This window comes from Pongo pygmaeus, chromosome 12 (assembly GCF_028885625.2).
Source record: "Pongo pygmaeus isolate AG05252 chromosome 12, NHGRI_mPonPyg2-v2.0_pri, whole genome shotgun sequence".
Classification (NCBI taxonomy): domain Eukaryota; kingdom Metazoa; phylum Chordata; class Mammalia; order Primates; family Hominidae; genus Pongo; species Pongo pygmaeus.
In genome coordinates, this window is record NC_072385.2 from 87340976 (window position 1) to 87356872 (window position 15897).

The 15897-nt window shown below is 50.6% G+C and overlaps 1 protein-coding gene across 3 annotated transcripts in view; it reads right to left on the reverse strand.

Annotated features, from left to right (window-relative positions):
• Window positions 1-4348: 4348 nt before the first annotated feature.
• EPAS1 (endothelial PAS domain protein 1) overlaps window positions 4349-15897 on the reverse strand; it is an 89725-nt gene continuing 78176 nt past the window's right edge. For 2 of the 3 annotated variants that reach the window (XM_054473222.2, XM_063649418.1), the window contains exons 8-16: window positions 15200-15347; window positions 14291-14505; window positions 12957-13147; window positions 12271-12381; window positions 10343-10833; window positions 9324-9450; window positions 9018-9132; window positions 8517-8690; window positions 4349-6531 (exon numbers count right to left, since the gene is read on the reverse strand). In XM_054473222.2, the coding sequence (XP_054329197.1) occupies window positions 6380-6531; window positions 8517-8690; window positions 9018-9132; window positions 9324-9450; window positions 10343-10833; window positions 12271-12381; window positions 12957-13147; window positions 14291-14505; window positions 15200-15347 (1724 nt within the window). In that variant the 3' untranslated portion in view covers window positions 4349-6379. Of the gene's footprint in view, window positions 8691-9017; window positions 9133-9323; window positions 9451-10342; window positions 10834-12270; window positions 12382-12956; window positions 13148-14290; window positions 14506-15199; window positions 15348-15897 lie in introns of all 3 variants that reach the window. The other variant, XM_063649417.1, reaches the window with a different exon arrangement.

Below are 15897 nucleotides of genomic sequence, written 5' to 3' on the forward strand. Positions count from 1 at the left end.
GCCGTCAAAAGTGGGGAAAACCTAAGAGAAGCCTAAGGAGACGTGACAAGTAAATGTAATGTGGTATCCTGAATAGGACCCTAGAACAGAAAAAGAAAGATACGAAGTAAAACTAAAAACTGGAATAAAGTACAGGCTTTAAATAATAAGGTACCAATACTGGTTCATTAATTGTGACTTATGTACCATAGTAATGTTAACAATAGAGGAGGCCAGGCACGGTGGCTCACGCCTATATTCCTACCACCTTGGGAGGCCGAGGCAGGAGGATCACTTGAGCCCAGGAGTTCGAGACCAGCCTGGGCAAATAGGGAAACCCCGTCTCTATTCTAAAAATAAAATAAAATATTAGAGGAAACTGAGTGCAGGGAACTCTTATAATAGTCTCACAGGCTTTCTGTAAACCTAAAACTATTCCAAGATAAAAGTTGATTAAACATGAAAACACACACACACACACACACACACACACACACACACACACACACACACACACACACACACACACACACACACACACTCCCCAACACACTCTCCTGACCCATGTCATCTTCTTGCTCCACTCCATTTCCCTGCTTTCCTGCACAGGGAACCTTCCCAAAGGAGTTGTATATTGCTACGGTCTCTGTCTCCCCACTCCAGCCAGTTCATTCCTCAGTCCACTCCAATCTGCTGTCCTTAGCTCTGCACCAAAACTGCTCTTGTTAAGGCTGATGGTGAGCTCCATGTTGGCAAATCCCAGTCAATTTTTTTCCCCTTCCCTTCCCTTTCAGTCTAGTGTGTGTGTAACGCAGTTCACTATGCCCTACTTCCCGCAGCACCCTTGTCACTTGGCTTTTGGGATACTATACCCCTGGATTTCTTTCTGCTCCTTGGCTGCTCTTGCTCAGTCTGGCTTCTACCAGTGGCCTAGGTTCTGTCTCCGGACCTCTGTTCTTTGCACTTTTATCTCATAGGCATATTTCATCCCATCTCATGGAGTTAAGTACAATTTACCTACTGCACATTCCCAAATTTGTATCTCCAGCTTTAAACCCTATAAGGTAGGGACTGCTGTCACCACCATTCTACAGAACAGCAGACTTAGGCTATCAGATGTTTAAGGGGCTTCCTTGAGGTTAGACAGCGGGAAGCAGCAGGGCTGGGATTTGAACCTAGGTCTGTCTGACTCTAGGCCTGTGTTGTGAGTTGCCAGGCTGCCCGGCTGCCGCCTCCTCCTTCCCAGCTCCCCTCCTGCCTGCTCCCCAGGGCCTCTTGCATGTGTTGCTCATTCTGGCCTCAGGCCTTTGTCTCCCTGGTCCACTTCTCCTGGAATGACCTCTTTTCCCCCTGCCTGTCTAATCCTTTTCCATCCCAGCTCTGGTGGGAGATTCTTCACTCCTAAGACCCAGGCCGATCTCTGCTGGCCTCCTCTGGACATTTGCAGGGGCTGGAGTCCACCCTAAAACAACCAAGGGCTCATTTGCATCAATAGTTATCATGCTTTCTGAACCCGCGATGGGGCCCTTGGCCCAAGTACAGCTGCACCCATGGGGACACGGAAGCACGTGATCTAACGCTGAGACTGGCTGGGAAAACTGGGCCATGGGCCTCCATCATCACACACCATCTCAGACAGGGTCTCAGTCATCCAGGCGGGCTTTGTGTGGTTCCCTACTAGCTGGGAAGCTTCTAGAAAGAAGGATCATGACTGCCGAATAAGTATCATTTTTAAACCCTGTGTGTATTAGGTGGGGCTGGGGAAGTACTTCAAAATCCTTTTCTCCTGGGTCCTGGGGGACCAAGGAAAGTTCAGTCCAGTAGTGAAAGAATTGATTTAGACTTCATTTGAGGTCACAGAGAGGCCAAGCAGTTCCCACAGGGGTCGCTGAGCTCAAAGGAACGTTTGGAAGAAATGGGGGTGACAGGATCATTTTTGGAAGAACCGAGAGTGCCGGAGGGAAGTGAGGAGCAGGAGGCTGGAAGGAAGATTTGGGAAGGGCCATGTGGGAGGCCCAGTGCTGGCTGAGACAGTGAGCAGTGACCTCTGGGGCAGAGAACACAGCCCTTTCACTTACGTGAGTTCAGCCTCAGTTCCCATGATGCTGGCCTGGGCTCTGGCCCCCGCCCTGCCACTAACTCCCTGTGTGACTGCAGGCAAGTCGCTTTGTTTTCCTGGGCATCATTTTCCTCATCTCTAAAATGAGGAGGTTGAAAAAAAGAAGTGATGGGGTTGGGCGACATTATTTCTCAGCCCCTCTCAGCATCTGAGATAACATCCTGTGCTGTCTTACCCTGGGCCACTGCCTCAGGGAAGGAAGAGCCAGGTTAACCTGACTGTTCTTCTGCAGGCCTCCTGGTAAAAGTTCTTTTTCACAAAAAAGCAGAGAGTCTTTTGTGCGGGATCCAGGAGAGGAAGGATGTAAGTGGTTGAATCTTGCATGTTGTAAAAGAAATGAATCTGCATCTCCTTGATCTCCAGAAAAAACACAGTTCATTCACTCTCCATCCCCATCTGAACATGGGCATCAAAGCCCGTGCTGTGGAATGGGATCAGTTTTGCCCTGCATGACCAGAAGGGGCAGGGTTGGCCCTTCTCTACCAGGTAGGGCCTTCTGATGTTCCAGCCTTGGGTCAGAGTCCCTCTCCCAGAGAGATTTCTCATCCATAAGCCTGCCAACCAAGACAAGTGCTGAGATGTCGTCACAGCCCACCAGGGTTTGCTTGCCTAGAGGGGAATATATCTAGCATCAGGAGGACCCCCAATGGCTGAACGATTGCTAAGTCTGCTCGGGCTCCTACCTTGGTCCTTGCACATCTGGTCACACAGGCATGTACCTACTCCTGAGTCACCTGCATTTTGAAAATACAAAATCGGGAGCATTTAAGTCAGTCTTCACTGGATTGCTTGAGGCAAAACATGAAGCAGTGATGGCTTGTGTGGGTCTTGTGTCTTGTGCTTGGAGGCTGAGCTCCTCTGACCCATCAGGAACAATGGCTTCGTTGTGCTCCTCTCTGGCTTGCTTGCTGGATTTGGAAGCAAGAGGAGCTTTGAGCTGCCCAGCACCCCCAGGGGCAGGAGGGTACAATCATGGCCCAAGGACAGCACTGTGGACCCCATGGGACCCTGCAATTGTTAGGGGCCTGGGATGGATAGCACCTTTCCAGGCCTGAATCCTGAATTTGCCAGTGCTCAGAGGCAACTCAGCTGCTGAAGGATGGGCTGAGATGTGTCAGTCACAGAAAAGCTTCAGAAAAGAACAGGTGATGTTTTCAGGAAGTCCAAGATGGCAGGCAAAGGTGGGTAGGAACCTGGCAGAGCCCAGAAACTCCAATCTGAAGGTCCAGGCCCCAAGTTTTGGAAGAGAAGAGTAAGCAAAAGAACCAGAAGGAGGTCTAAAGGCTAAAGTAATAAAGACATGAATTTTCTATTTAGAAATGAGAACAGGGTCCTGTCATAAAATCAACCTCCCAGCCATCAGTCTAAGGTGTAAGAGGAGAGACGCACTGGCCAGGAAGGGGTTTCAGTTTCATTTCTCCCATCAACAAGCTGTGACTTGCTTAAGTCATAAGATCCTCAGTTTCAGCTGTAGAATGGGTGCCCATGGCATTGCTTAGGCCTAGGATCCAGTGAGCTAACAAGCTAACATGTGAGACCATACTATATGGACCAAATGCTTAGGCAAAGTACATGCTGCTGGAATGGCTGGTTCTAGGGTGGACAGTGAGAGCACAGGCTGCTGCACGGTCTCTCGCCTTGCCCCCATCTCTCCATGGAGACAACGGTCTGCTCACAAGCAGGTCATGATTTGGAAAAGTGAAATTTGAATTGGGAAACATATCATGCTCATGTCCAGTTCTGGGCTTTCACTGTGCTCTGTCTCTGGCCGAGGGGATCTCTGCTCTTCCCAACCACAATCTACCTGGGAAGACCCTACTCCAGCCCAGCTGCCTCGAAATTGAAGTCCTAATGCCCAGGCTGCCCCTTTCCCTTCGGGACCTCCATCCCAAAGTGCACTATGTGAATATACAGAGCAGCGTGGCTCTCAAACGACTTCATGTAATTTTCTGAAAGCAGAGACCATGACTTCTTTCCTTGGGTTCTCCATAGGATACAAAGAATGGCCCCAAGGCAGATAGATAGAAAAATACTTGCAGAAATATGGAAGATACAATATGAATTTTCAGACTTAGGCAACTGCCAAGTATTTAACACAGTCTTTCCTTCACCAGTCTTATCAGCTCACTTCAGTAGTCTCATAAAGGTCTGTGCTAATGTTCAATTTCTATGAACTACTTAATAAATACTTCACTTTACATTGGCATAGCCCATGATAAATCCACAGGAAATAAGAGCCACGAGCAGTGGTAGGATCAGAATACTTTAATAAGATACCAGTGTCAAAATACATTTCCTTATAAAGTTAAGCTCCCATACAGTTATAATGTTGTCAGTAGGAATTCGACAATATAATAACGTTCATGAAATCGTTACGTTGACAGGTAGGGTTAATATGAAGCTTGGAATATTTTTCAGTGTTTTAGTAAAACTGCAAGGGTAAAATGCCCTTAATGCCAGGGCAACACACACAGGAAATCAAATCCCAGCATTTACATGTCAGTGACCCTTCAAGTTCTGCCACCCTGTGTGGGGTAATTCTGTGCAGCTAAAATATGATTTACGCAACACCATGACTAAGGAATTTCTCCGATAACTTAAATTTCTTTTGAAAGCTACTTTTTGTTTTTGGCAATAAGTCTATCCGGGCTTACTAAATAGTTGGCCCAATGTGCTTTGTGTGTGTTTTTAGAAACTTCTTCATTGTACCCATTACAGAAAAGTTCCATGTAATTGGTATTGAAAAACCAGAGGTGTCATCCCTCTTACCCAGTGAGTTGCAAAGTGCTCTGGGAACACTGTTTTCAGTGCTTCCTACCTACATGTCACTGCCCGACCCACAGACCTCAGCCAGGGCCTGTGGCTAGGGGCCATCCCTGGAGGCCTGGCGGGGCCATCTGGCTGCCGGCTGAGGGGGGCTGCAGGGCTGGTCTGGACCAGCTGCTCTCCCGCTGTGCAGCCTCCTCCTCAGTCCAGCTCCACGGGGCTCCAAGGTCGTGAGCGTGGAGGACGTGGACGGGGTCACTATACCATTTCCGACCCCTCATTTGCATGAATTCCCATCTAAACCATCTCATGGTAGTTCTGGAAATGTCCAAATGTGCCGTGTGAAAGACCATCCGAGTCACATAGCTCAGTGCACTTGAAGGGCTAGCAACAAAACCTTAAGAAAAGTTAGAGCACTTCCCCGCCCCACCCTCTGACCCCACAACGTGCCATCAGACCCTCTTGGCAGCAATAATAATAATACATACATACATAGTACATAGAGAACGTGAGGGGATAGCGCGCAGTGCTCCCGCTGAATGACTCCACTGCTCGGATTGTCACACCTATGGCATATCACAGATGGCAAAAAGCCGACGGGGAGGCCTTCCATAGTGTCCGTACAGGCCGTGGGAGCACTGGACAAGTCTGCAGTGTCCACAACACCAAGAAAAATTAACAGCTTCGAAAAGATCTTAAAGTGATTTTGTGAGCAGGATTCCATTTCCGTTTCTAAGTTTTTAGATATTACAAAGTACCCATATATATGATAAACAAACACTTAACCCAGATATAAATTTTCTCTTTTAAAAAAACTCAGTTATGTTTTTGAATAATAATAAAAAATCCACCAAATGCGGGGGAAAAACACCAGTTCAGGAAAAGCCACGCTGTGCAACTTTCACAGATAACCACATACGTTGGAGTTGACCCTTCACATTTCTTTTTTTTCCAAAATTAGAGCAAAGAGTCAGCTTAAACCAAAAAAACCTGAAATTTACAATATGATGATTAGTTTTAAAAAAGAAAGGAGAAGGGCTCTGCGAGGGAGACACCACAAACCAAGCTTGGAAAGCAAAATCATTTTTGTTTCTCTTTGGCAACAACAATAACGAGGAATCTTTTTAGTAAAATGAAGCTAAAGCTCTCCCTACAGAAGAACAGACATGCACCAAATTTGTTAGTATGGACAGTTGTGTGTGAGAAGGAGAGGGAGGGAGAGAAACCTATGGATAATATAAATTAGAAGTAATTGAAGGTGGGGAGGAAGAAAATCCTACAAAATTTAACAACATTTCAGAACAGGTAAAACAATTGTGTACTTTAAAAATAGGGATAATAAAGTGAGCATCTCAGAAAAAGGCCACTGCTTGGTGACCTGGGCAAGTCTGCCAGGTAAGTCCATCTTGTAAATAGTGTGCTGGCATTAGAAATACCTAGTTGCAAAAACAGACGGAGAGAGTGAAGCTGGTGGGACGGCGTCGGCAGAGGTGCTGCCCAGGTGGAAGGCCTGGCTCAGGTGGCCTGGTCCAGGGCTCTTAGGAGGTCCCCTCCTTGCAGGAGCGTGGAGCTTCCCAGCACGGGCACGTTCACCTCACAGTCATATCTGGTCAGTTCGGGCAGCAGGTAGGACTCAAATGAGGGCCCGAGCAGCCGGCTTGCCATGCCTGAAAGAAGGGTTGGTGTACCATAACTTAAAGGCCTAAATCGAACATTTGGAAAAGTGTCTACTTCTTTGTGACTGGGGGATACCAACAGGGCAGCCCTAATTTCACTCTGCTCCTTCAGTGGTGTCTGTCCCATGGCCTGCTGCGTGCTCGGGGAACGTGTCCGCCTCCAGAACCATTGCCTCAGGTGGGGTGCTGAGACCCAAGAAAGAGGAAAGCGTGAGGTGCAGGCTGCAGCACAGGTAGGTGGAAGCTTCAGGAAGAGCCTGGGGTTGCTGACCCCATGCCTCCTGGCAGCAGGGAGGAAAGGCTGAGAGGGAGTTCTGAGCCACCTGGCACCTATGCTCACATACACAGAACATGCAGAACACACACATACATACAGACACAAACACAGACTGCCTCAAGATTCAAGAGTCTGAAAATCCAGTTTCCGGTCACCACCCTCAGCAGTCCTTTCTTCTTGCCTCTGTGTTATTCTCCTGCTGAGGAGGCAGACCAGGGAGTGGCAGAGGAGACACTCCCAGCACACACACAGGCCCCATCCCAAGGAGGAAAGGCTTAGGTGGCAGCAGAGAGCCTGGAAGCCCTGCATTCTGACCCTCCGATGTGAGATGCCCACCCACCTTCCCTCATCTGCAGAGCCTCGTTCCAGTGGCCATTCCCTCCTGCACCTCCTAGCTCAGATCCTTGCTGGGGTCCATGCCTGCCTCCCCAGCTTGACTGCTCCTGTGGACAGTATCAATGGATACCTGCTCACCATCCCTTGCTAACTTCTCCTCTTATTCATGGTCAGAAAAGAGTATGATATGATTCAACTCTTTTGAAAAGAATATGATTTTCCCTTGATTTCACTATTCAAGGTAATTTGTGGGCTTCATAACAGGAAGAATAGTGCTGGCTACCTCTTACTGCACATAAATATATACCAGTCACTGAACTCAACAGCAGAGCCAGAATTTAAGCCAGGGCTGTCTCGTGGTTCTACAGCCTGGACTCTGAAGCACAGAACTATAACTTTCCCCAAACTCTATTGCTGAGGAAATTGCCTTTTAGGACAGGGGCCTGGTATGTTTTTCCATAAACCACGAATTATTTTCAGGCCAAACAAACCTCATGAAGACATATATGTATGTTTTCCCATAAACCACGAATTATTTTTAGGCCAAACAAACCTCATGAAGACATATATGTTTCACAAGATACTGTCAAGATGAAGGTGGCCCAGGGTTGAAGGCAGGCATCGGTGCCTACAGTTGAACCAAGTCCAGTGGGGTGGGCCTACCAGAGCTTTCCAGGATGTTCTCCCTGCAGCAAGTTTTGGCATGTTCTCAGCACCTGCCTGAATTCAGAGTGACACCCCAAAACACATCCACATGAAGAACTGAGGAAGGGGCAAGGCTCCGGGATTCTCAGGGTGGAAAGAGCCCTGGATGGCACCTGATCATGGTAGGGTTCCCTCTACAGCCCCAGGGAAGGAGCACTCCCTTCTCCACGCAGCAAGCTCATCCTTGCATAGACGGGAGATCCCCTGCCTCTGCCCAGACCCCTTCCCAACTCTCTCTCTCTCTGAACTTTCTCTTCTTCAACAGGCCCTCACCACTGTGGCCGCCCGCTCTTTCTTCTGAAAGTGCTCCTGTCGTCAACAGTGGTACAGTGTTCTGGGGGTGGCCAACCCAGTGTTCAGTCCTCTTTGGGCAGCCGGTAGTGGTCTGGATTCTTTCCTTCAGTATTCTAGCCTGAGTTTGTTTTGAGTTTTTTAGCTGTGTCTCAGACCCACCCCCTGGGGGGCCTGGTCACTGATGTCACAAGGAACGTGTGAGGAGGTTCCCTAAATCCAAGGAGACCTGAGCCCTGTATAGGTGACTTCAAGTCAAGCACCTCCCTGTGCCTGACACTGTGCAGACGCTGGGAAAAAAAGTAGACGTGGGCTTCCCCCGGCATCAAATCCTGGGATGGGGGTGACAGATCCTGGGCACACCCACCTGACACCTTGTGGGCTGACGACAGGCTGTAGTCCTGGTACTGGGTGGCGTAGCACTGTGGGGGGAACCTGCTCTTGCTATTCTCCCCGGGACTGATGGCAGATGGAGGCTGTGGCAGCGGCAGATGTCTCAGGGGATGGCCCAGGCCCCTCATGGGGTTTTGGGTGAACTTATCTGAAAGACCAAAGTCAGAGAGTGATTGGCCTGAGGGAGGGGAGAGGCCAGGAAGCCCTAGCATCCCTTTCCTTTATAAAAGGTGCTCAGAGTCACCAGAACTACAGCCAACCTTCAGGACCCTCTGATGGCGTCATCTAAGTCAGAGTGGAAATGGAAAAGTTGGGTGTGTGGGACTGCGGGAGGGACAGAGGACATCGCCCCATCCTAACAAGGCTCAGAGAGGCAGGTACGGCCTGTGGTGAATGGAAGAACCAGGATGGGCTCCCGAGCCCCAGTCCTTCCACCAGAACCCCCGGGAGGCCCAGGCCTGTGGCCGCTGCTCACCATTGGGGACATTTGCACTCAGTGGCTTGTCCGGCATCAAAGGGCAGCTCCCACCCCTGAGGTTCTTCATCCGTTTCCACATCAAATGTGAGGTGCTGCCACCAGGTGGGTCCCCCTGGGAGTAAGAAGGGCAGATGGAAAGGGGAAAGGGCCAGAGAATCAGGTCCCCAGACTGGGTGGGTTGGGTGGGCCTGGAACAGGGCTGGCACTTGCTGGCTTGGAAGGGCCACATCCCCACCCCTCTCAGCAGCCCTGGGTTCCCTAAGGGCTGCGGAGAGGCCCCTGTGGCCAGTTGGGATGACTCACCCCGCTGAGGTCCTGGAAGGCTTGCTCTTCATACTCCAGCTGTCGCTTCAGCTTCAGCTTGTTGGAGAGGGCTACCATGGCCGGACTCAGCACATCTGGGCCTCGAGCCCCAAAACCCTTTGCAGACCTGCCAAGCCCGAGAGAGCAGGCTATGAGGGAGTCTGGAGCCACATGCCACTCAGTGCCTTCTCATCTTAGGGGCCCTTCCAGTCCCAGTGCTTATGCCTGTGATGACTCAAAGACCCAAAAGGCAGAGTCTCAGAGGCACGTTGTGCACCTGCAGGCCAAGCTCGAGCTCTGTCTCCTTCCTCAGCTATAAGATGCTGAAGGGCTCGAGCCTCCTGGTCTGGGGGATGGCTGCCTGGCTGGGCAATGTTAGTCTTTGGAGGGTTTCTTCTGTCCCATCTCTCCTCTGCCTTTTGCTCCCACTGAAAACTAGTTAGGCTGCTCTATAAAGGGCAACTACCAGCGGCCCCTGGGAGTGGCAGGTCATGTACCAACCACTGTGGCTTAGCCCAGTGAGCTCTCAGCTGGTGAAATGAGCATGCTGGGGAGATGGGAAGGCAGTTCTGGAGCCTGGGCACAGCTGGGAGAGGCTGCAGTGGTGAGGACCCGGGGGCAGTCAAAAGGCAAGGGGGAGGCATGGGCATCTTTTTGATTTTTTCAGCCAGGGAAAATCATCACTCAATTTTCAGTGTGGCTCAGATGATGAACCGAGATAAGAAAGGCACTCTGGTGGTGGTCCGAAAGGAGACACTGAGGTACAGGGCTCTCAACAAGCCACTTCTTTGCCTGCCCTCAGTGGCAGCCCAGATAAAAACCCATCCTACACGAGGCCTCACAGGGCTTGAGGTGATTCCCCAAAGTCTGAGCTCAGAGAAGGGCTAAATGGGGTATCAGATGGATGTGGAGAGGGGCAGGGGCCTCCCTGGGGGTCCAGCTATCTTACTAGTGGGTGCCTCTCTGTTCCACCCTGCCCAGCACGGCCCTGCTGGTACAGCTGAGTATCTGCCACTTACCTTGTCTTGAAGGTGGAGACATGGGGTGGGGAGACAGGGGGCCCCAACGGCGCTGCTCCCAAGAACTCTGTGCGCTGATCCCCGACGGCCCACTTTGTGGGCCCAAAATGTAATGGTGGATCTGGGGGCCACTGGGTATTGGATCTGCCCCCCATGGAAGAGAGAGGGGTGCTGGCCTGGCCACAGCACGGTGGCAGGGATGCTTTGCTTCCGGCATCAAAGAAGATGGAGGACATGGGCCGGTGCTCGGGCTCTGTCTTCTTGCTCTCCAGCTGCTGCTGAAACTTGTCCAGGAGGAAGGGACTGTGCGGGGCTACAGGGGCCAGTGGCTGGAAGATGTTTGTCATGGCACTGAAGCAGTGCTGGGGGGTGGACTGTGGGTTCTCCACCAAGAGCCGCTCCTCGGGGCAGATGGGGCTTAGCTGGAAGTCTTCCCCGTCCATGGGGATATAGGGTGCCAGTGTCTCCAAGTCCAGCTCATTGAAATCCGTCTGAGGGGAGACAGCACCGGTAAAGAGGCAAGGGGGTTGGTACGACCTCACAAACACTATTCCAACTCAGCTCCTGCAGAGCCATTCATCTCAAGCACTGTTTCACAGTGCTGCTCAAACACCTCCACTGGCTCCCTAGGGCCTATCAGGAAAACCTCAGACTTGGCTGTGTCATGTACACGGCCTTGTATCATGTACCAGCCTTCCCCCATGTTTATCCCCTCTTCACCCTGCACATTGAGAAACGTTCTCCTCTCCCCATCCCACCTGTCCAGAGCCCGCCTTCTCTCTCGAAGCCGAGGCAGCCCCTCTTCCACAGAGTCAGCCCTGCCTACTCCAGCCTGTGGTGGTTGTCCTTGTCCTACAATGCTTAGGACTGTGGTGCACACTGTGGCCTTTTTTTGTCCTCTTCTCCCTCCTATAAGCTGGCATGGGCCTAAGCAAGCAGTGAGTACCCAGGTCCATCTGTGGACTCTCGCAGAGTAACAGCCAGACCCCAGGGACACAGACTGTGGTTCCAATCAGCAGATACTCAGATCATCCCTTAGGGTGGCAGTATCATGACGGACGCTACAGGGAATACAAGCAGATGCGGTAAACAGTTTCTAACTTCAGAGACTGACACCCTCACTGGGTGTCAGCTGACTAATGACTGCAATACTAAGCAATCGTTAAGGAGCAGAAGCAGATAGCTGTGATTAAGTGCCACATGATATATACTACAGGAGTTCTGAGGAGGAAGGGTGATAGAAAAGCTAAAATAGGGAATGTTTTGCAGAGTAGCTGGGATTTGTGCCAAGTAGGATCAAGAAACAAACTAAGTGGCAAGGCAGAAATCTGGTTGAACTCAAGACTAAGACAAATGGGGGATTAATGGTTTTCCCTGGGGTTTTGTAAAACACGTACCCCTCCCTCTACCTTATCCTTGTTTACATAGTTTTTGCAAGAACATTGGCCTTATGTAATAAATGTGTTCCTGAAAAGTTTTATGTAAATGAAAAATTGTCAAACAGATGTTATTTTAAAGTGCATTTCACATAAAATGATTATTTTTTTAAAATCACAAGATGAATGTGTTTATAAAGGGATTAATTGTCCCCTATGTTTATACATGTTTTATACATCTGGCTATGCTTGTTAAATGTAGGGCCTGTTTAAAGAAAGGTGCAGTGGTATCATTTTGGTTTTCATGTGCACTAAGAAAGTTATCTAAGTAGGACACACACACGCTGGAAGAGCTGGATTTGACAGTGGGAGGAGGGGGTGACCACAGGCTCCATTACCCTGCACCCCTACCTGTTTAGGGGACCTGGGCCTTGGCCAAGCATCTCCACGGCTCTTTGCAACAAAGGGAAGAGGCTACAAGAATGGATGTGAGCCTTTGTTGTCCACCAGACGGCAGGCACACACCCTAGCTTGATCTCCACAGCCACCTACCTGGGTACTGCATTGGTCCTTGGCCTCTGTGTCCATGGCGAAGAGCTTCTCAATCACTTCAATCTTCAGGTCGTTATCCAAAGATGTGTAATAGTCTTCAGGGCTATTGGGCTAGGGGCCAGGAAGGAGGGGGACAGAGTCAAAGATATGGCACTGGTCTCCCCAGAAGTCCAGCATGGAAGAAGAAATACATTCCTGGACCCAAAGGTTCAATTCCATTCCACCACACAACTATTTGTAGAGGGGCCACTAATTAACAAGCTGTATGAATTAGGTCAATTCATCAACCTCTCTAAACTCCAGTCTCCTCATCATAAAATGAGGCTACTATCGCTTCACAGGTTGTCCTGTCTTGAGGACCAAACAGGATACAGGCTGTGGCCAGCAGGGCTGTGCAAACTGTGCAGCTGTATGCCACATACGGGATGTTACTACCCTGTATGGGGACTGAGCTGGGGGCTCAAAGCCCTTCAAGGAGCTTATCTCAATGGGGTTGGGGGATGAACACTAAAAGGAAGAAAACAGCTCTGATACCTGGTAGGTAAGTGTCACGGCCACTCTAGGGGGCTCTGTGATAACCTGAGAAGGAGAAGGACAGTACCTGTCCCAAATGTCCCTTCAGCCATCTGGCAGCAGTCATACATACGGAGCCCTCTCTGTGTCCTCGCCATAAGAGGGCTGCTCACCGTGGAGCAGCTGCTGCTGCTGGTGGCACTGGGGGTGGTGCTGCCCGGGGCAGCTGCCTGGGGCACGGTGAAGGCAGGCAGGCTCCCAGCCTCGCTCTGGGTGCTGGGGCTCCTCAACTCTGTGGCCCATGGCTGGCTCGGGGGCAGGATGGCCTTGCCATAGGCTGAGGACTCCTCGAAGTTCTGATTCCCTGTGGAGACAAGGGCCTGGGAGGTGAACACCCACAACCATCAGGCTCACCCCAAGGCAGACGAGGCCCAAAAACTGCAGAGAAGGCCCTAAGAGGGTCTGGAAGGCATGCCTGGAGATAGGCCCCCCCAACACCCCGGGGCTTAGCTGGAACACAGGGGTCTTTGACTCTGGCTATGAGTCAATGTAGAGACTCCCTTTAAACGGAACAGTCTCCTGGGACATTTAATTTTCAGAGACTAAATATATTAGGAGCCACTCTTCCCTGAGGAGCAGATCCGGAAGGGTAGACAAGGAAGGTATGAGAGGGAGAGGAGAATTGGCCTATTGAGCTATTTGCCTCAGTACTGCCACAAAACAAGCTGTGAGACCTACTGGCCAAGGGCCCGCTGCGTTTCAGATTCTCTTTAGCTGCAATCCTCACGTGGCCACTGTAGAACACATCTCAAAGGGGCTGACACAGTCCAGGGTGAGCACCACTCTTCCGGCAGCCACAGCAAGGCCAGGAGAGGGTGGCAGCGGGTTGCTAACTGGGGAGCATGGGGCTTTAAGGGTGTTTCCAGGATTGGCGCAGCTGAGGGCTGAAAACCCTGCCGGGGTCCCCAGTGACTTACATCCCTAGGGACAGGCAGACACTTTAATGAAGTTGTGGGTTTGAGGGCTTAATCCCAGGCCTCAATATGTTCTCTGTGTTTTTGGAATTATCCTTCCCAACGTTACTCCAACTTAGCCCTCTGCCTGAACAAGCAATCTGTCCTTCCAGACCCTGGTAGGAATCTGCCCCTTCTCTTTGACAGTGTCCAAGTTGCCTCGGAGCAGATCCCTCACCTCTCCCCTCCCTCTCATCTCAGACTCTTACCACCCATGGTGGAGAATCAACTCCTCAGGGGGGTGTCCTCTTAACCCTTCCTTGTACAGCACTTGGTGAGGTCAGATATGGGATGGTCTTATCAGGGCAGGAGCGTGTGGCGTTCTTTTGTGCTCAGCAGAGCCTGGCCTCTAATAGGTGAGTAACAAGACTTGGGGAAGGGGCTGGGGTAGCTCTGGTTAAGAAAAAGCTGTAGCTAGGGAGGCCTGTTATGGTAAGAACTCTTCCCAGCCCCAACAGGGTTCCAGGGGCCTGGCTTAGCTAAGAAGCACCCACCGAAATCCAGAGAGATGATGGCGTCTCCTGGGGTGGGAGCCAGCTGGGCCAGCTCCTCGGGCTCCTCCTTTAGCTTGGTGAATAGGAAGTTACTCTTCTCAGACACAGCCCCCTTGCCACTGCTATCAAAGATGCTGTTCATGGCCATCAGGTGGGGCTTGAACAGGGATTCAGTCTGGTCCATGGAGAACACCACATCATTCTTCTCAATCTCACTAATGGGGGGAAAAGAGCCATTCAGACTTTCCACATTTTCTAGAAAAATTCTGCTCCCCTACATGCATGGAAACCCTCACAGCTAAGCTCTCCGACAAAAAATGGGTAGGACTCCAGGCACTGGCATCTTATAAAGAACCACACAATAGAAGTGTGTGAGCCATGGACGTAGTGACAACAGAGGTATCCTCTGAATGTATGTCTGTTTCGGATCCTGTTGTATTAAATATTATTGCACTTGAGTGGGGTGGTATATATGAGGCCTGAATGCTTTTTTCTCTGTTTCTAGAAACAACTAGAAATGACTTCCTCTAGCTTACTTTCCAGGTACTATAGAGTGAAGGCATGACATCTTTTTTTCCCAAAAGCATGAGCAATTCTCTTTCCTTTTTCCTCATTCAGAAAATATTGACTATTGTGTGCTATCTGCCTCCCCACCTGGGTCAGATGCATGGCATAAATCACAGATGACAGGGAAAGGGCAGAAAAAAAATCCCAACCCAGTATCCCACTGTTCCAAGACATCCACAGGAAGTCCTCTCAGTCACTAGGGTTAGCCCTGCAAGAGCTCCCTGAGGTGGTGCCCAGGGCGCTGAGAGGCCTGGCATCTCCTAGGCCTGTCATCCTCAGTCTGGGAAGCTTGGGCACCCCCACATACCCTGCACCAAGGCCCGCCAGCCTTCACACGCTTACCTCAGGACGTAGTTGACACACATGATGCACTGGGGCTGCAGGTTGCGAGGGTTGTAGATGACCGTCCCCTGGGTCTCCAGCCACACATAGCCCCCATGCTTTGCGAGCATCCGGTACTGGCCACTTACTACCTGACCCTTGGTGCACACTAGGGGAGGAGAAACAGAGCTGAGCTTAGGGAAGTGGGGCAGGGGTGTGCACCACAGGCTCAGTAGATCCCATGGGAGGGCAGTCTAATCTGCAGGGGAACAGACAGAACAGGGCACCAGGACAGTGAGGACCAGGGAGAGTGACCTGGGAGGGAGCTTAGGGATCACCTCAGCCAACTCTTCATTTTAAATATAGGAAAAAGAGGTGAGAAGAGGTGAAATACTTGCCCAAGGCTGTCTACTGAGGGAGGGACCCACTCACTATGCAGCTTTGCAGTGGCCCATCACCAATCCCTGGACAAGTCAGGCTTACAGACCAGCTCAGCTATTAGCAGAACCAAGACCAGAACCTGCCTTACTTTCTTCATGGGGTTCAATGAGAAGAAGCCCCTTCACACTGGGTAAGGAGCGCCATCCCCTGTCAAGCACTCCAGGTGGGGGGACTTCTAAGCAGCTTGGAGAAAGCCTGACCTCAGGGCAGTTTTTTTTTTTTTTTTTTTTTTTTTTGCAGCAGACCCACCACCAATACCCTGCTTATGAATAAAAGCA